Source organism: Balaenoptera borealis, assembly GCF_965194805.1.
Source record: "Balaenoptera borealis genome assembly, chromosome: 7".
NCBI classification, from domain to species: Eukaryota; Metazoa; Chordata; class Mammalia; order Artiodactyla; family Balaenopteridae; genus Balaenoptera; species Balaenoptera borealis.
The window spans coordinates 62,509,219-62,529,014 of NC_138864.1; the positions used below are offsets into that span (position 1 = coordinate 62,509,219).

The 19,796-nt window shown below is 37.1% G+C and overlaps 1 protein-coding gene across 3 annotated transcripts in view; it reads left to right on the top strand.

Moving 5' to 3' along the window:
• Nucleotides 1-17,233, top strand: part of DGKB (diacylglycerol kinase beta) — a 943,764-nt gene extending 926,531 nt beyond the window's left edge. For all 3 annotated transcript variants that reach the window (XM_082398294.1, XM_082398295.1, XM_082398296.1), the window contains one exon: nucleotides 10,587-17,233. In XM_082398294.1, coding sequence (XP_082254420.1) covers nucleotides 10,587-10,694 — 108 coding nt within the window. In that variant the 3' untranslated portion in view covers nucleotides 10,695-17,233. The remainder of the gene's footprint in view (nucleotides 1-10,586) is intronic.
• The last annotated feature ends 2,563 nt before the right edge of the window (nucleotides 17,234-19,796 follow it).

Consider the following 19,796-nt stretch of genomic DNA (forward strand, 5'->3'; position numbering starts at 1 on the left):
ATAAACTTCCCTCTTAGGACTGCTTTTGCTGCATTCCATAGGCTTTGGGTCATTGTGTTTTCATTGTCATTTGTTTCTAGGTTTTTTTTGATTTCCTCTTTGATTTCTTCAGTGATCTCTTGGTTATTTAGTAGCGTATTGTTTGATTTCCATGTGTTTGAATTTTTTACAGATTTTTTTCCTGTAATTGATATCTAGTCTCATAGCATCGTGGTCAGAAAAGATACTTGATATGATTTCAGTTTTCTTAAATTTACCAAGGCTTGATTTGTGACCCAAGATATGATCTATCCTGGAGAATGTTCCATGTGCACTTGAGAAGAAAGTGTATTCTGTTGTTTTTGGATGGAATGTCCTATAAATATCAATTAGATCTATCTGGTCTATTGTGTCATTTAAAGCTTGTGTTTCCTTATTTATTCTCATATTGGATTATCTGTCCGTTGGTGAAAGTGGGGTGTTAAAGTCCCCTACTATGATTGTGTTACTGTCAATTTCCCCTATTATTGCTGTTAGCATTTGCCTTATATATTGAGGTGCTCCTATGTTGGGTGCATAAATATTTACAATTGTTCTATTTTCTTCTTGGATTGATCCCTTGATCACTATGTAGTGTCCTTCTTTGTCTCTTTTAGTAATCTTTATTTTAAAGTCTGTTTTGTCTGATATGAGAATTGCTACTCTAGCTTTCTTTTGATTTCCATTTGCATGGACTATATTTTTCCATCCCCTCACTTTCAGTCTGTGTGTGTCTCTAGGTCTGAAGTGGGTCTCTTGTAGACAGCATATATATAGGTCTTGATTTTGTATCCATTCAACCAGTCTGTGTCCTTTGGTTGGAGCATTTAATCCATTTACATTTAAGGTAATTATGATATGTATGTTCCTATTACCATTTTCTTTACTGTTTTGGGTTTGTTATAGTAGGTCTTTTCCTTCTCTTGTGTTTCCTTCCTAGAGAAGTTCCTTTATTGTTTATTGTAATGCAGATTTGGTGGTGCTGAATTCTCTTAGCTTTTGCTTGTCTGTAAAGGTTTTAATTTCTCCATAGCATCTGAATGAGATCCTTGCTGGATAGAGTAATGTTGGTTGTAGGTTTTTCCCTTTTATTACTTTAAATATGTTCTGCCACTCCCTTCTCGCTTGCAGAGTTTCTGCTGAAAGGTTAGCTGTTAACCTTATGGGGATTCCCTTGTATGTTATTTGCTGCTTTTAATATTTTTTCTGTGTATTTAATTTTTGATAGTTTGATTCATATGTGTCTTGGCGTGTTTCTCCTTGGATTTTTTCTGTATGGGACTCTCTGCACTTCCTGGACTTGATTGACTGTTTCCTTTCCCATGTTAGGGAAGTTTTCAACTAAAAGCTCTTCAAATATTTTCTCAGACCCTTTCTTTTTCTCTTCTTCTTCTGGGACCCCTATTATTCAAATGTTGGTGCATTTAATGTTGTCCCAGAGGTCTCTGAGACTGTCCTCAATTCTTTTCATTCTTTTTTCTTTATTCTGCTCTGAGGTAGTTATTTCCAGTATTTTATCTTCCAGGTCACTTATCTGTTCTTCTGCCTCAGTTATTCTGCTGTTGATTCCTTCTAGAGAATTTTAAATTGCATTTATTGTGTTCTTCATCCTTGTTTGTTTGCTCTTTAGTTCGTCTAGGTCCTTGTTAAGTATTTCTTGTATTTTCTCCATTCTATTTCCAAGATTATGGATCATCTTTACTATCATTATTCTGAATTCTTCTTCAGGTAGACTGCCTATTTCCTCTTCATTTGTTTGGTCTGGTGGGTTTTTACCTTGCTCCTTCATCTGCTGCATATTTCTCTGTCTTCTCATTTTGTTTAACTTACTGTGTTTGGGGTCTCCTTTTCACAGGCTGCATGTTCGTAGTTCCCATTGTTTTTGGTGTCTGCCCCTTGTGGGTGAGTTTGGTTCAGTGGCTTGTGTAGGCTTCCTGGTAGAGGGGACTGGTGCCTGTGTTCTGGTGGGTGGGGCTGGATCTTATCTTTCTGGTGGGCAGGGCCATGTCCGGTGGTGTGTTTGGGGTTTCTGTGAAGTTATGATTTTATGCAGCCTCTCTGCTAATGGGTGCGGTGTCTTGCTAGTTGTTTGGTATGGAGTGTCCAGCAGTGGAGTTTTCTGGCTGTTGGGTGGAGCTGGGTATTAGCATTGAGACAGAGATCTCTGGGAGAGCTCTCGCAGATTGATATTACATGGTGCTGGGAGTTCTCTGGTGGTCCAGCGTCCTGAACTTGGCTCTCCAACCTCAGAGGCTCTGGCCTGACACCAAGCTGGAGCACCAAGACCCTGTCAGCGACACGGCTCAGAAGAAAAGGGAGAGCAAAAGAAAAAAAAAAAAAAAAGAAAAAAAGAAATTAAAAAAAAAAAATTTTGTAAATAAAAAATAATAATAATTTTTAAAAAGAGAGCCACAAAACCAATAAAGAAATCCACCAATGATAACAAGCGCTAAACACTAAACTAAGATAAACATAAAAATCAGAAACAAGTCAGTCGCAGACAGCAAACCACAAGTCTACAGTTTCTCCCAAAGTCCACTGCCACAATTTTGGGATGATTTGTTGTCTATTCAGGTGTTCCACAGATGCAGGGTACATCAAGTTGATTGTGGATATTTAATCTGCTGCTCCTGTGGCTGCTGGGAGAGATTTCCCTTTCTCTTTTTTGTTCACACGGCTCCTGGGGTTCAGCTTTGGATTTGGCCCCACTTCTGTGTGTAGGTCGCCCTCAGGCATCTGTTCCCCACCCAGACAGGAAGGGGTTAAAGCAACGGCTGATTAGGGGGCTCTTAGTCGTTCAGTTCATGGGGAGGGAGGGGTACGGTAGTCATAATTGGAATGCAGGGCGAGCCTGTGGTGGCAGAGGCCAGTCTGACGTTGCAACAGCCTGGGGCGTGCCCTGTGTTCTCCCGGGGAAGTTGTCCCTAGTTTACGGGACCCTGGCAGTGGAGGGCTGCACAGGCTCCCGGGAGAGGAGGTGTGGATAGTGACCTGTGCTTGCACACAGGCTTATTGGTGGCTGCAGCAGCAGCCGTAGCGTTTCATGCCCATGTCTGGGGTCCGAGCTGATAGCCGCGGCTCACGCCTGTCTGCAAAGCTTGTTTAGGCAGTGCTGTAAGTCCCCTCTCCTCGCACACCCTGAAACAATGGTCTCTTGCCTCTTAGGCAGGTCCAGACTTTTTTCCAGACTCCCTCCTGGCTAGCCGTGGTGCACTAGCCCCCTTCAGGCTGTGTTCACACAGCCAACCCCAGTCCTCTCCCTGGGATCTGATCTCCGAAGCCTGAGCCTCAGCTACCAGCCCCCACCCGCCCCAGTGCGTGAGCAGACAAGCATCTCAGGCTGGTGAGTGCTGCTCAACACTGATCCTCTGTGCGGAAATATCTCAACTTTGCCCTCCGCACCCCTGTTGCTGCGCTCTCCTCCATGGCTCCACGGCTTCCCCCCTGCCCACCCCTGGTCTCCGCCGGTGAAGGGGCTTCCTAGTGTGTGGAAATTTTTCCTCCTTCACAGCTCCCTCCCAGAGGTTCAGGTCACATCCCTATTCTTTTGTCTCTGTTTTTTCTTTTTTCTTTTGCCCTACCCAGGTACGTGGGTATTTTCTTGCCTTTTGGGAAGTCTGAGGTCTTCTGCCAGCATTCAGTAGGTGTTCTGTAGGAGTTGTTCCGCATGTAGATGTATTTTTGATGTATTTGTGGGGATGATGGTGATCTCCACGTCTTACTCCTCTGCCATCTTGAAGGTCCCCTCATTGTTAATTTTTTTAACACTCATATCAAAATAATATGTGCACATTAAGAAAACCAGAATGTATAGCATTCCAAGAAAAATGGCTAGCCTCTCTCCCATCATTTCTGTGTCACCAAGTCCACTCTTTGATTCTTTGGCTGTCTCTTCTGATTGTTTACTGCATGTCTGTAAACAATGTGCTTTGCTGTAATTTTTTTGACTTAATAGTTTTAGGTATATTCTACTTAATTTATGCTATAGAAAGTGGTTTTTAATACTCTTACATTACTCCATTTAACTCTTACTAATAGTTAATATGTACTGAGTGATTTTTATGTGCCAGGTAACATTCTAAGCATTTTGTGTACATTGATTCATTTAGTCCTTACAAGAAACCAATGAAATGGACACTATATTAAAGTCTCTATAGTATTTTTTTTTAATGGAACTTTATTTTATTTATTTATTTATTTATTTTTGGCTGCATTGGGTCTTTGTTGCTGTGCGTGGGCTTTAGTTGTGGCGAGCGGGGGCTACTCTTTGTTGTGGTGCACGAACTTCTCATTGCAGTGGCTTCTCTTGTTGCAGAGCATGGGCTCTAGGCACGTGGGCTTCAGTAGTTGTGGCATGCGGGCTCAGTAGTTGTGGCTCATGGGCTCTAGAGCACAGGCTCAGAAGTTGTGGCACATGGGCTTAGTTGCTCCGTGGCATGTGGGATCTTCCCGGGCCAGGGCTTGAACCCCTGTCCCCTGCATTGGCAGGCAGATTCTTAACCACTGTGCCACCAGGGAAGCCCAAAGTCTCTACAGTATTGAAGAGGGAAATGAATTATAGTCATCTGCCCAAAGTCTCCAGATAGGAAGTGGTGGACCCTGGCAGTCTGATTTTTAACCAGTATGCTGTTCTGCTTCTGAAGAAAAATTTTATTTAAATCAATATAAAACATGTAATGATTGAGATTATGAAAATGTTGTCCACTGTAGAACCAAGTACTAACACACAATTACATTTTCTTTCCTATAAAGCTTTTATAATCTCTTTTTTCTTTGTTTGTAAAGTCATCATTATAATAATTCTCATTTTTTAAAAACTACATGGTATCAATTAATCTATTATCCCCACTCCCTTCTTTATATGGCAGAAGCCCTTCCCTGCAGATTTCTTGCTAGGTTTCTTGTAGATCTCTCATCCTGGGTCTCAGTTGGATACTCTTTTTGTTGTTATTGTTGTTTTTAATAAACTTAATTTTTACAGCACTTTTAGGTTTGCCATAAAATTGAGATGAAGGTACAGGGATTCCCCATATACCTCCCACCACCCGACACACATAGCCTCCCCACTAGCAGAATTCCCCACCGAAATGGTATCTTTGTTATAATCAATGAACCTACATTGACACATCATAATCATCCAAAGTCTATAGTTTGCACTAGGGTTCACTCTTGGTGTTGTTCATTCTATGGACCTGGACAAATGTGTAATGTCTTGTATCCATCATTATAACATCCTAAAGAATATTTTCACTGCCCTAAAAATCCTCTGTGCTTCATCTATTCATCACTCTCCCCCATAAACCCTGGCAACCACTTATCTTTTTACTGTCCCCATAGTTTTCCCTTCTCTAGAATGTCATATAATTGGAATCATACAGGATGCAGCCTTCTCACATTGACGTCTTTCACTTAATAATATGCATTTAAGTTTCCTCCATGTCTTTTCATGGCTTGATAGGTCATTTCTTTTTAGCACTGAATAATATTCCTTTGTCTGGATATACCACAGTTTATATATCCGTTCACCTACTGACGGGCCTCTTGGTTGCTTCCAAGTTTTGGCAGTTATGAAAAAAGCTGCTGCAGACATCTGTGTACAGGTTTTTGTGCAGACATAAGTTTTCAGCTTTTTTGGTTAAATCCCAAGAGTGCAAACACTGGATCATATGATAAGAGTATATTTAGTTTTGTAAGAAACCTCCATACTGTCTTCCAAAGTGGCTGTGCCATTTTGCATTCCCAGCACCTATGCATGGGAGTTCCTGTTGCTCCACATCCTCACCAGCGTTTGGTGTTGTCAATGTGACCCTCTGTTTTTTTAACCTTTCTTAGCTCACGCATCTGTTCTGCTGGAGAACACCCTCAAATATGTTTTAAGGGACATATAAATGGTAAACTCTCTAGATTCTTTTATGAATGAAAATACCATCATTGTACCCTTGCATTTAATCAATCCATTGACTAAGTATAGAATTCTAAGATAAAATTAACTTTTCTTCTGGGGTTTGAAGGTGTTTCTCCATTTTCTTCTACCACTCATGTTTTTGAGAAGCTTAATGCCATGCTGATTTTTATTTTTCTGTAAGTGACCTGTTTTTCCTCTCAGAGGGCATTTAGAATCTTCTTTATCTCACTGTGCTTTGAAATCTCAAAATAATGTGTTATTTGAGCTGGGCAGGACAGGGGTCAAAGTTTGAGGGAAGGTTCTCCAAAGCACTAATTGACACAAAAGTGCAGAGGTGGGAATTAACAAGGAGTGCTTGGGAGATTTGAGAGTCAGCTTTCAAAACCTAGCTCTTGCCCTTACCAACTTGAGTGGTGTAGTGCAAGTTACAGAACCTAAGTTCCTGTCCTGTATTGTAAAATAAGGGTGTTGACACCTACCTCCCAGGGTTGTTGAGAGGGTAAAATTAGATAATATATTTAAAAAATTATGAAAAAAATATTCTTTTGATATTAGGTATGAGAATTCCTTGAAGATAGAATAGATCCACCTTTATTCCGATCTTATCAGGATGCTTTGATGAGCACTTGCTTCGGTAGATGTGGCATTCAGGGACTGGGTGTTAAGTAGGGTGTTCCTATCACATGAGGAAGAAAAATAACTACTCTTCACAATGAAGAGTATTAGGAATATTTGATGCTGAGAGACAGGGAGCTAGGAAAGAAAATAGCAATGAGCTGGGCCAAATACTGCTTGGAGAATGAGTGCAGGAAGACCTTCCAGTCTTCCTCAATTTTAGTTGAACTAAAAGTCTTCAGAGAGAACACAAAAGTCTAGTGGGACTAGACACTGTTCACCGTCTACTGTAAGATATAAACCTCTCTTCTGTCCCTTTTAGGACATCGTTTTTCAATTCTATGTTCTTTGATAGTATTACTTTTATGGGAGTAGACTTTTGTCAAGAGCACCTCAAAGAGGTGGATGAAACAGGTAGCATGTGAATAACGTCTGTAAAGCACTTAGCATAATACTCAGCACACAGTAAAAGCCAAATCTTGTTATTTGTATTCTTGTTATTATTGGTCATATTACAATTATGAGGTGGAGCTGTCTTCACACCATGCAACCCTGACAATGTCATAGAAACAAGAAAACTGTGCCTTATAATCCTTCATCTGGTTTCTATATGTGAATTTTTTTTCATATTGAATAATTATAAAACTGAAACTGAATCATTTTTTTTCTGTTTATATTTTTAGATGTGTCCAATCTTAATTTGAAATAGGAAGATAGAAGTAGAAAGAGTCATGAGACTTTTGCTGCTGTTGTTTTCCAAAGGAATAGATGATAAGTAGAAATGAAGAGTTTTTAATAGAACATCATTCTAATTCTGACAATATCTAACTTGCATTTTTAACAATGCTCTTTGATCTTCGTACAGCCATTCCAGCTCCTAGGAGCCCCGTCACCATTGCTTATGAGTGCCCACAATTCTCTCTCAATTATAATCTCAGGTTCTCTTCCAAACTAAACAGTCTTGCCAACTGCCTTGCCCATAGCTGGTGCTCCATAAATATTTGATGTATTGAGAAACAACTAAGAAGTAACTACCTGACTCTTAAAAAAATGGAAACACTCAAAGAGAACCTAATGTTTGGTTCATGTTTTCAGATTGCTGAGACTTAATATAATAGAATCTTTGGGGGATAAAATCTGCTCCTTACTCCGTATTGTTTTTCTTGTAGATAACAGGTTCTCAAAAAGAGTAGTAATAAAAATATAAGGATGTGGAGTTGAAACAGGCATCTGAGTCATTATCCCGTGCCTGGTGAGGCGCCCTTAACCAGGTTCCCCCAGCACGGGCCATCTGAACCTAAATTACACTTAAGTCTCTACAGCTTCCTGAAACCTCACCTGGACTTTCTGTGACTACAGTACCAACAGTTCACCTGGACTAGAATTTTTCTCATCCTTAATGCAGTAGTTTTTGCTCTGCTCAAATATACAAAGACCTATAATTATCCGATGAGGTAATGTATGCACAGAGCCTGGATACATACTAGACATCTCATGAGTGCGAGTTTCCTCCACGTAATCTCCCCTAAGAGGAAAACAGCCAATTGTTTCTCATTTTTATGAATAACAGACAGAAAGATGTAGATTGCATTTTGTACGGAAATAATGTTAAATTAAAGAAAGAGTTGTGTACCTTGACCATAGGAGTGCTTAAACAACCAAGAAGATAGATTACAGATCATTTTTAAAATAGGACCATTATCCTGCTTTGAAACTATAACCTAGAATTCGAATTAGTCAGTAGCATGGATTAAGGGTCCCACTGTGTCAAGAGCACTGAATGAGATACTGTGGTATTTTTCAAAGGAATAGCAACATGTGATTTCTTTTAAAAGGGATTATTAATAAAAAGATAGCTATGATCAAACAAAATCCAAATAACTTTAAAAATACAAAGGGCAAACAAAATCTCATACACAATAAGTTGCGGTATTTTGGCTATGCTTTGTCATAAATTGATGCTAATCTTTTGTAAGTGACTAGAATGATATATTTCTTCCAACATCTTAACAACAATAATTTGTTAATAATGATCTTGTTTTCCAAAAGGCCCTAATAGTATCATACCCTCTAAAGGATTTAGTCCAGCAACTGTGAATCAGAAATCTTTATTTTCTTACCTTAGCTACTTACGTTCTCTTTGAATCTAAGGTTATTACATAAGTAATATGTGTTAACTGCATCGTCAGGTACTCATTTTAAACTGACATTTTTGTATAAAAAGATTCATTTTTATTTTCAGCATTAAAAAAAAAATAGTGCCTTTCTGCTTAGCCTCGTATTTCAGCATCTATAACACTATTGAACGTGCTTGTTAAATTTCTCTTTCTTACTTGACTGTAATTTACTGGGAGTAGAGATGGTGCTTTGTTTATTAGAGGTTCATGGTACAGTGTCTGAGGCATAGTAGGGGCTTGATACATTTTGTGAAATGAATAAATGAGTGAATGATGGTGTATTAGGTTTTATACTCTAGAGGAGTATAAAATCAATGGCATAAGGTAGGGCGTAGTCTAAAAGTGAATTATTAGGAGAGAAAATCTGGTAGAGATCTTTTTCAAGCTACGTAGATAGGTGCATTGTAGCATCTTAGCTATCTGGCTATTGATTCCCCAATTCATAAGATAAGAAAAATAAAATAAAATGAAATCAGGTATCCAGAGAGTTTGAGGCTGGTTTAGCCTGGTGGCCTTTTACAGGTGCAATTTATTTTTACAGTACAAAGAACACTGAATCTTCCCAGAATAACCTGATTCCAACAGAGTTAAATAAAGAGTTGTTCATTTATCCTGATTTTTAACATAGTTCTGTCTTTCTGGACTGTGAAGGAAATCTCCATTTCCCAACAGCCCCAGTGCCGATTTTAATGATCCTGTCCACGTGACATCCACTTTTTTTTTTTGTTTCATTGCTATTAGTCAATGACAAGTGAAGGATATTCATTTTAACTTGAAAATGTCAGCTATGCACTTTAAGAGCTATATTTTTGCAGCTTTTAATGAGGTGGTGTTTCTTTTTGAAAGAAATGCTCATCTCTGATGCGGGTGCTGTGCCGGTGACAACTGATATTTAATAAGCGATGGTTCTTATCTTAGTGGCAGTTCTCTAAAGAAAATGTCTCAGATTGCTTTTGAAAAACTCTTAGCGTCACTAGCCCAAAGGCAAGATGTGACCTTTTTATTACATAATGAGAATCATTTATTATCTTACAATGTATCTTAAAGTCACAGACAAAATGCCACTTTGATAATTGCTTTCAATTAGCTTTGAGCATAGCATATATTCATAAAATGTCTTCTCTAATTTAGACTTGAATTAGAGAAAATTGCAGACATCATCTACTTTAAGGTTGTCTCATTTAAGGTGATTCGTAGTTTTATTTCAAAGAAATCAAAAAGAGTAGCTCTAGAACAGTCTCTCAGAATGTTTTAAGCAGGCTTTTCAATATTTGATTCTATTCTATTACCAATTAATTAACAAATTAGAAAGCTAGTTCATCATTTCTGACCTTTTTTGCATGCTAACTTTTGACTTTCATTCGTAATGATTGTTTTGAAATTAAGCCTTGCAGTTCATATTGAAAGAGAGAAACAATCTGATTAGCAGAGTGAATAAGACTTGCCTTGATATCAAGTACATCTTGATGTTGGGCTATAACTGGGATTCTGAATACTATAATGGTGCAACCTTTCCTATCTTAAGTAAATAATACATAACTAATGGTCAGTAAATTATACTAGATAATGATGTGGCATAAACAAGGAATTTGGGGGTGTTATTACAAGTGAGGTTAGAAGTAATATGATATTTAAAATGTAATTGCAATTAAATTTAATTTCTTGGTAGCACCCTGAACATTGGAATATAGTTTAAATACGTACCTTATCTTCCTTAAAAATATTTTTGAAATAATAGAAACTCTGAAAATACATTTTACACTTGTGCTGTTTCAGTAATTCAGGGGATATTATTAACCTTAGCAGAGATTCTCAGAAATTGGTGTTGTATCTGGAGATTACTCTACCCTCTTTCTCTTTTTTTCCCCTAGATAAAAATTATGCACAAGAACCAAGCCCCAATGCTGATGGGCCCTCCTCCAAAAACTGGGTTGTTCTGCTCCCTCATCAAAAGAACAAGAAACCGAAGCAAGGAATAATCCTGTATCTTTTCATTCTTAGAGATTTAATTAGCATAATTGGGCCATGGAACACTTACGCTGGAAATCGTTGAACAATTTCAAGTCTCCTGCTCATGCAAAATCATGGAATTGGTTTAACAGTTTTTGTTACTGAGCTAATGTAAAATTCAGCTATTAGAAAATTTAATGTCTCAGTTTTTATAAGCATCTTTGCATGAAGAAAGCAGAAGTTTACATGAAGTGATACTGCCTATTTTTGTTGCATGCATTCCCATAAATTTTTTTGTCTCCTACCCATTCCTTCTCCAATTTCCATCTACTAACCTGTAAAAAAAATCTGTACAACAAAAAAAGGAAATATCACGGGAAATGTGATTCCAGTTATTAATAAGCACTACTTAATAATGCTACAATAATCATAATTGCAGATTGCTATACTTTTCCCTTTAGAATCAAACAGTATATCAATGATCTTTGACCTGTGAGTTGAGGAGAAGCTTTTAATTGAAAGGTTTTGTTAAATAGTTGTCTACTTGCTGTATCTAAATAGTTTTTCTTCGACATCTTGATGCTTCTGAGTGGAATTTAAGATATCAGGTATAAAGTATTCTTGTGCTAAAAAGTAGGAAGTGGTTTTTAGTTTGTTTGGTTTTGTTTTTAATTCCAGACATAAGTGAAAACATGTTACTTGGCAGTAAAGTGTGTTAACATGGCAAGCCTTATTCCCTTCTGCATGTGAATTTAGAAGAAAATTCTTAATCACAACAGTAACCAAATAGATGTTTGAAACTATGTGCCTAATAAACTGTGTTTCCCACCAAAGATTCAGAAAAAGATGCTTCGAGAGAAATGGGTTAATGCATAATTAATTAAGCATTGTGGAGAAAATCTATGGTTCTAATGTGCAATTTTGTGATGACTAAAACTCTGGAAGAGAGTGAATTACCCATTAATTATAATTAAAATTCTCACTTTTCACAGACAATAAGCCGTACAACACAGTCAAAGCTCAGTGGCTGATTTCTTGCTTTTTTGGTCATTTATAAGTATAGACGTCTGTAATTTTTAATGGATCAGTTAAGTACACTTGAGAAAGTAAATGATTGTATAAGTTCCTTTCTAGTATAAATTGATACCTGTAATAATATTGAGCTCATTGAAGGTAATCATGCATGCATTTGCGCCCTGCCCCTCACCTACTCTACTCCCATCTCTGTGACATTTCAAATATTTATTTGGAAATAACGGCCTAGATTGTTGTTAAAGCATTTCATGGCATGGGTGGATTCTCTGATTGTTTGAAAAAATTATGGAATAGTATTTTTTAATACTGTTTCATTAAGCCTATGATATAAAATGAGATGCTATTCTGAGCAGATTTGGTATTGTTCATTCATATTGACCTGCATCTTATCATTGTATGTTTTATGTTTTCAAACATGCCATAAGGAAAACAAGTGCTTGAAGTGCATGATTTATTAGTTTCTCTCTCCACTCTGCATTAAAGTACTAATGATTTATCAGTTCTCTTTTTCTATTGATTCATTCATCTTTGAATTACAAATAGCATTTAGTGATTCTGTTGAACATAATCCTGAGCATGGATTTATGGATTTCAAGTGAAATTGCTATAATTTTTGTTCTTTGATGTGAAGACTCAACTGAATGCTGTTATATAGAATAGCTACCCTCAAGCATTGTGCTATAATGGAAGATTATGTATAAAATGTATTCTTTTAGTGTTCCAGGAACATTGGATGGTAAATATCAATCAACAATAAGTTTAATTGCTTTGAAAATAAAAGCTTTTGAATAAATTAAGACATAATTTAACATTCTCAGGAAAATTATCATTACAATTGCAAATGTAGCACAGCAATCACTTGCCCTAGTATAATAAAAAAAAAAGTTATTTGGCAGAGCTGTAATCAAGACCAGAAGAAATCTCAAAGCAGTAACAAATGCATTACTGATGTAATGTTACATAACACACACATTGATTTTGTGTATCTATGGTTACAGGTAATAAATATTTTCACATAAATTGACAAAATTTTCTACAATGGGCAGGCAGGCTTTGTGTCAAAAACATATTCTGAAGCCACAAATTATTTTATGTTCAGTACAACATAGTTATTTCTTGGCTACCTTTTATAGTATATAGTTTGAAGGCAGCAACAGTTTGTGAATCATTTTTAACAATCTGTGCAATGAAAAGCTGTTGAATAGACAGTGGGATGAGAGAAATCAAACAACCGGCCTATAAGACTTCAATAGTTGAAATAATGGGATGCAGCTTTACTTCATTGTAGCTATATTATAATTAGTGATAATCGTAGTTACATTTTCAGTCAGTAGGATTCATTGGTACCAATAATAAATGTTCAAATAGGAATCAAATTTTACTTTTCCCAACTCATTTTCTAAAGATACTGATGAGCTTGCCCTTCGAGTACACTACTCCTGGGGTTTGGAAAGTAGTTTTTAAAAACCTACTTTGATGGTTTTGAAATCAGAGAAGGTGTTCTCCCCATTTTTATGACAGATTCAAGAGAAGGATATATATTTTAAGCAAAACTCCAAACTGAAAGCTCCATCGTATATAGGAATATTAAATAATGTTAGCTTTGTAAGATGGAAACTTTTCTTACGTGTGTGTGTGAGTGTTTGCGTTGTTGAGTCAACCTCTTTTAAATACAGTAGATATAGTTGTACAAAGTTTTAAGTGGATGAAGCTCTTGAGTAAAAATTAGACTGGGATCGCAGGGGGTCAGAGGAAAAGGGGAAAAGAGATAATGCACTTTGCTAAACATTGCCATACACTGAGGAGATAAATAGAGATTCCAGAATAAACCTGGATATCTATGCTTCTAACAGGAAAGGAGGTGTCTGTGTAGATCCAGGAATTTTAAAGGACGTAAATGTATTTCTCCACTTACATGTGTATACCATGTGTATCTGATGCTAAGAGTGATGGTCAATTTATTGTGGCAGGAGAAGATATCTGGTAGGAAGTGAAGAAAACAGAATTTTAAAAGTTTTTATTTTTTAAACAGGTTGTGATTATAGCCAAGAATAAAGCAAAAGACTCAGATATTTAGTGTATTCTACTGCAGGGGGAAATTTAAATCCAATGAGAATTAATGAATGACATATATTTTTTTGCATTTTGTTTTTTTTTCCTTATTTAGGAGGATGGGAAACAACTGCAGTTTTCAAGGAAGAATCTGTTTTGAATGTCAGACTGTATTCTACTTGAATAAGACGAAACTTATGACCCCATTCCTTTTTGTGTCAAAGTTAGTTTGTTTTTAATTGGTTATAAAAAGGACAGTGTACCTTTCTTGGCACGTATTAGTCCAAAGAGCTATTCAAATACACTACGTATGTTCTAAATTAAAATATTAAGCCCTTGTAATATATGTTGAGGATGTAAAATTTAAATAAATAAATAAACAAACAAACTTGCAGAAGAGCTTTTATTTTGTGAAATGCAGAAATCACCCCTTAAATCTCTCAATTAAAGTGCATTCTATTTAAAGTTTGAATAAACTCACATTTAAAGATTCTATACATCTGTATTGTGCTTAAAAACATGGAATTCATTTCATTATACTATCTTAATTATTTTCTCAGAAAGTGTTATATACAGTATCCTGCTTTTTTGAAATAAAAATGTTAACCATTCAATTGTGTCATTCCTTACCTCCATTTTGCCCTGATTTTTTCCGTAAATGAACTCTCCAAGAAATTGACAGTCAGTCTACCCCAGTGAATAACCACTGGGGGTACCAGACAGACCACCTGTCTTTTGTCAGAGAGAAAGGAGTCTGGGTATTTGGGGGCTGAATTTGTTGTCATTAAGAATCAAACCATTCTACTTTGTGGTGCTTTGGCCCCAAGATGCTGCTGTGAACATTATTCCACCAATTTCGGAGATTCCAGGAATGCCAGCAAACCAGATGATAGAATTATGGGGACTGAAAGACTAGGCTGGGGGTTCTGTAAGGGCTTACATTGAATTTTCTGGATGAAATTGATTTCTGATTTTATTTTGTGTAACTGACTTCAGCAAATATCTTATGGGCACTGACTAGGTACACGGTATTTTACAAAGGAGCTGAAGAAATTAAAGAATTTTTTTAATGATACAATCTCTTCTTTAAGTGTCTTTCTGTCTATTGGAAGAGTTAAGTAAATTACTGACCAAGGTAAGAACCAAGGTAAGCAAAATATGATACGTATTCAAATGAGGAAAGATGATTTGTTGAAGGAATTTTTAAAAATCCTCTAGAGAAGGTAAATCTGTAAATGGCTCTTCAGGGTAACTAGACTTTTACATGAAGAGAGAAGGAGAAAGAAGGAGCTCCTGAATCAGAGAAGGTGAGTGAGGGCATAGGGATAGAAACCAGGTCCTGGGTGCTTCATTGCCTCAATTCATTAAAAATTTAGGGAGTTCATAAATCAGGCATTTGAATAGTGGGTTTATTTTAAATTATTAGGAAGGAGCAAGAGAAGAGGATGAAAAAGGGGGAAGCAGGGAAAAAAATAAAGAAGGGAAGTAATGAAGGAGAGAGAATGAGGCAGAACCCCAAATTAGGATTAAGTGACTGTCAATTAATTTTCATTCTGGAAGAGAGACAAAACAACAACAACTACCAAGTCTGACTTAGAAAGCCTCAAAGCAATATCTGGCCATTCTACATTTTCAGAGAGTTTTGTTAAAATAATGTAAGTAATTTTATAAACTCTCTAAAACTTACAGAAAACTAAAGTAATAGAGAATACTAGTTGTAAAATGTGTTAATGCTAAATGTATAAAAATTAAATAGAAACCCCATATAAAATAATACAAGTTAAAAATTCATAATACAATAATAGACTAGAATAATAGAGAAAAATCCTAGTAGAATAATATAGTCTAACATCTTACAAATGGAAGCAGAGTCATAGCAGGTTCAAAAGTCTCTCTCCCTTACTCCATTTTTCTATCCAGATATCCAGTTGATCTCAGAAAACACATTGAGTCAGTTGCTCTAAGAGAAAACACATTCAGGGTCGACTAATAACTACAAATGTATAAAGAAGTTGTTGGAAGGGTTTGATGTTGTTCCCATGTCAGAGCACAGCTCAAGGGCCAGAGTTATTCAACTAGCAACAGCTACATCAGATGAAACAAGTGACTTGAAAATCATTGGCAAAATTTGATAGATTACTTGCACCAAAATGTATTCCATTAGAGGAGTAGATAGATATTAGATACAAAGATAGAAATCTTCGGAGAATTAGATATTTTCTTTGAAAAATTAAAGGGAATTTTAAAATATTTTGATCCACTCATACTTTTATATAGGCTATTAAATATTTTTAATTTCAGCCCTGCCTCATTGGCTTCTCTCTCTCCATCTATCATTGCCTTCCCCAACCCTGTTTTACTCATTATATATGTTTCCTTATATTTACTGGATAAACATCACCTAAATTTATGGTTTTAAATATTCCTATACACCTAGGACTCGCTATTCTGTATCTCTAATTCAACTGTTTTTGAACTCAGTTTATATTTTTGCTGCCTATTTACTTTTCTTGAGTACCCCACAGGCATATCGAACTAAAAATCTCCAAAATAATACAAATCTTTTTCCACCTGCTGTACAAATTTCTAGGTGAATTGCACCAGTTTGGTCTCTGAAGTGAGAATTGAGGGAAAGGCTCAACCATTCCTAAATACCACTCCTACCCGTCTCCTCAGTCCCATCCCCTCTACCACCTAATACTTATCAAGTCCGTTCCCTACTCATCATCCCTATGGTCTTTGTCCAGATCCTCATTTCCTACCTAAATTATAATTGTAGTTCAGGGTCGATCCAGGTCCTTTGTGTCCTGAAGCTCATAAAATTTAGTGACATCTCATTAAAAAAAAAAAAAATACAAAATTACAAAGCAAAATATCTTTTTAGAAAGAGAATTAATTGCCCATTCCACTTCCCTATTTTTCCCTCCACTTTTTGGCTGCATCCTCTTTGGTCCTCTCCTTGTAGATAAACAGTTTTGTAACATTTTTCACAGAGCAAATAGAAAGATAACTCAATCTTTTCTCTAGGATGGTTGAATAAGTTTTTTAATTTATTGTTTCAAAATTTATTTTGGCTTCCTAACTCCCATTGATAATGTTCCAATGTAATTTCTCCAAAGTAACTTTTTTGGGTGGTTGAATTAATTTTTTTAATTTTTATTTTATATTGGAGCATAGTTGATTAACAATGTTGTGTTAGTTTCAGGTGTACAGCAAAGTGATTCAGTGATACATACGCATGTATCTATTTTTCAAATTCTTTTCCCATTTAGGTTGTTACAGTATATTGAGCAGAGTTCCCCGTACTATACAGTAGGTCCTCGTTGGTTATCCATTTTAAATATAGCAGTGTGTACATGTCAATCCCAAACTCCCAATTTATCCCTCCCCCCCCACCCTTCCCCCCTGGTACCCATAAGTTCGTTCTCTAAGTCTGTGAGTCTGTTTCTGTTTTGTAAATAAGTTCATTTGTATCATTTTTGTTTTAGATTCTCCATATTAGCGATATCATCCCAGGTGGTTTCTCAGAGAATTCCAGCCCTTTGACCCCACAAGTCGTGGTCTAGCTCATTCAGGTCCTCATAGGACCCAGAGGCCAGTAGGCCAAGGTGAAAATGGCCTCTAAGCTTGGAGTAGAGCAGCATCTCTCGGGGTTCATTTTACTTGAGGTCAAGATTGTGGATGCTCCCCTAGGCTACACAGGGTGTTGTCTTGTGTCCTGGTGGGTGTGGTGGTCCCCAGAGTGAAGCAGCGCTCTGTGACTCTGCCATGTGACTGAGCAGGTTGCTGCTTCCTCCCTCTGTTCCTCAAGTTTTGGGATGGGCCCATGCCAGTAAGATAACCAGAAGATTCAGCGTGAGAACTTCAAGATAAGTCTGCCTTTGGGAACTGTAAGAGGGTTCTGGGCACAGAGGTATAAATTTTGATCCCAGCTGCTTGTTTTACAGAATATGTTTCAGGAGAAAAAAATCTCTCTAAGCCTCAGTTTTCTCACCTTTAAAATAGGGATAAACATAAGACCTGTTTCAGGGTTACTGTGAGGATTAAGTAGAGATAATTTTCAAAATCATTTTCTATTGGCAAACATTGAAATTACTTTTCACCTTCAATGGAAATGTAATAGTATTAATTGTAGTAGTAGTAGTAGCAACGGCAGGAAAATCCTCTTTGTCCCTACTTCAATCCTTCATCTACAATGCCAACTGTATTTTTCTAGAAATAGATGATATTCCTTATTGGGTCACCCTTTTTTTACATGATAGAAGCTCAAAACCCTCGTGTACACAAGGGCTTTCATAAGCTGGACCTTGTCAACCTTTCCTGTATCCTCTTCCCTCTCATCCCCATGTGCAAAACGTAGTCCCAGCTACACTGTTCTACTTATTCACTAGATATGCCATGTTCTTCCATGACTATGCACCTTGTAATATTTTATAATCATTGGCACATTCCCTTCCTCAAGGGTTTGTTCACCTCCATTCGGAAGGATTTCTGGAACCACCCTGGTCTCGAATGCATTAGAATGCGTTTTTCTGGTGAGTCTTGTTTGTGCTCCTTTAAGACTCTGACACCTATGCTAAAGTTCTTTTGCTTGTATTTTAAATGGTTACTTATCTGATTCTCTCATTAAACTTGTGAGTCCTTTGAAAGCCAGTCTTGGGTCCTCATCACTACTGGGGCCATCCCATATCATATAACCAATAATCTTTGAATGAGTAAATAACAGCCACTGAAACAAGTCCCAAGTCACTATAAAATGCATTGCTTGTTTCAGAAGAAAATATATTAAAAGGAAGGAAAAAATAGTCTGTATTTAGTGTAGCTGCCTTCTGTTCTCCAGGGAATGGTGAGGAGCTGATAGGCAGAATAATGGCCCCCTAATCTTTGGAACCTGTGACTATATTATGTTACACAGCAGCAGGGAATTACGGTTTCAGATAGAGTCGAGAATGCCAATCAGCTGACTTTAAGATAGAGTGTTCTGAACTATCCAGGTGCCTGTAATGTAATCCTAAGGGTCCTTTAAAGTAGAAGAGGTCGGAGGTCAGAGTCAAAAAGGAATTTGAAGGTGCTGTAGTGCTGCGTCCGAATCCACAGCAGGATGGAGATCACAAGCTGAGGAGTGCGGAGGCTTCTAGATGCTGCAAAAGGTAAGGAAACGGATTGTTATCTGTAGCCTCTAGAAGGAACATAACACTTTGATTTTAGTCCAGTGAGACCCGTTTTGGACCTCTGATTTGCAGCACTGTGAGATAATAAATTTGTGATGTTGTAAGCCACTAAATTAGTGGTAATTTGTTCCAGCAGCAAGAGGAAACTAACATAAGGAGGTAGGCAAGTAGAATAATCATGTTCAGAGCTGTTGCTACAAGTTGATGCCTTTTAAAATAGAGTAAAAGTTCTCTCACTTTAATCCTTGATACATTTGAATTGCTTAATCCTCACTTAAATGCATTTGGATTACCAGAATCCAGTACACAAGTCTCACCTTGGACCCTATGCATATAAATTGATGGGGGGGGGGGGTGGGGAAGGGGAAGAAGGGGAGAGCAATGTTATTTCTTAGTTCATTTGTTTTTGAGTGATGCCACTCTAGCAAGGAAAAAGTGAAAAAAATAGAAGCGTCTGCTGTGATGAGACCTATTTTGCTGAAGACAATGATATCAGTAATTTCTTTCTTTCTGGTGATACGCTTGATCCTGGTTTTAGTTTTGTGGAAGCCTGCAATATAATAATTATTTTTTCTCCTTCTCTGGACACCTAAGACACTTTCTACTTTGGCCGGTAGGAATAAGAAATAATAAAAGGTGACTGTAAATGAGAGGTTTAGAGTACTCCTCTCAAGTTAAATTATTTATGTTATGTCTGCCCCACGTTTTCCTGCACACTCACTTTGCAAATTCAGCTGCAGCGGGAGCAATAGCTGAATACAGTCGGCTAATGAAGCCGCCCCTACCTGCTGGGTCAGAGCCTTACGTTCGCTTTTGGTTTGCTGTCCCAGTTTGAAGCTTTTGAAGAGTGTGCTTGGCAAATGCTAATGAATT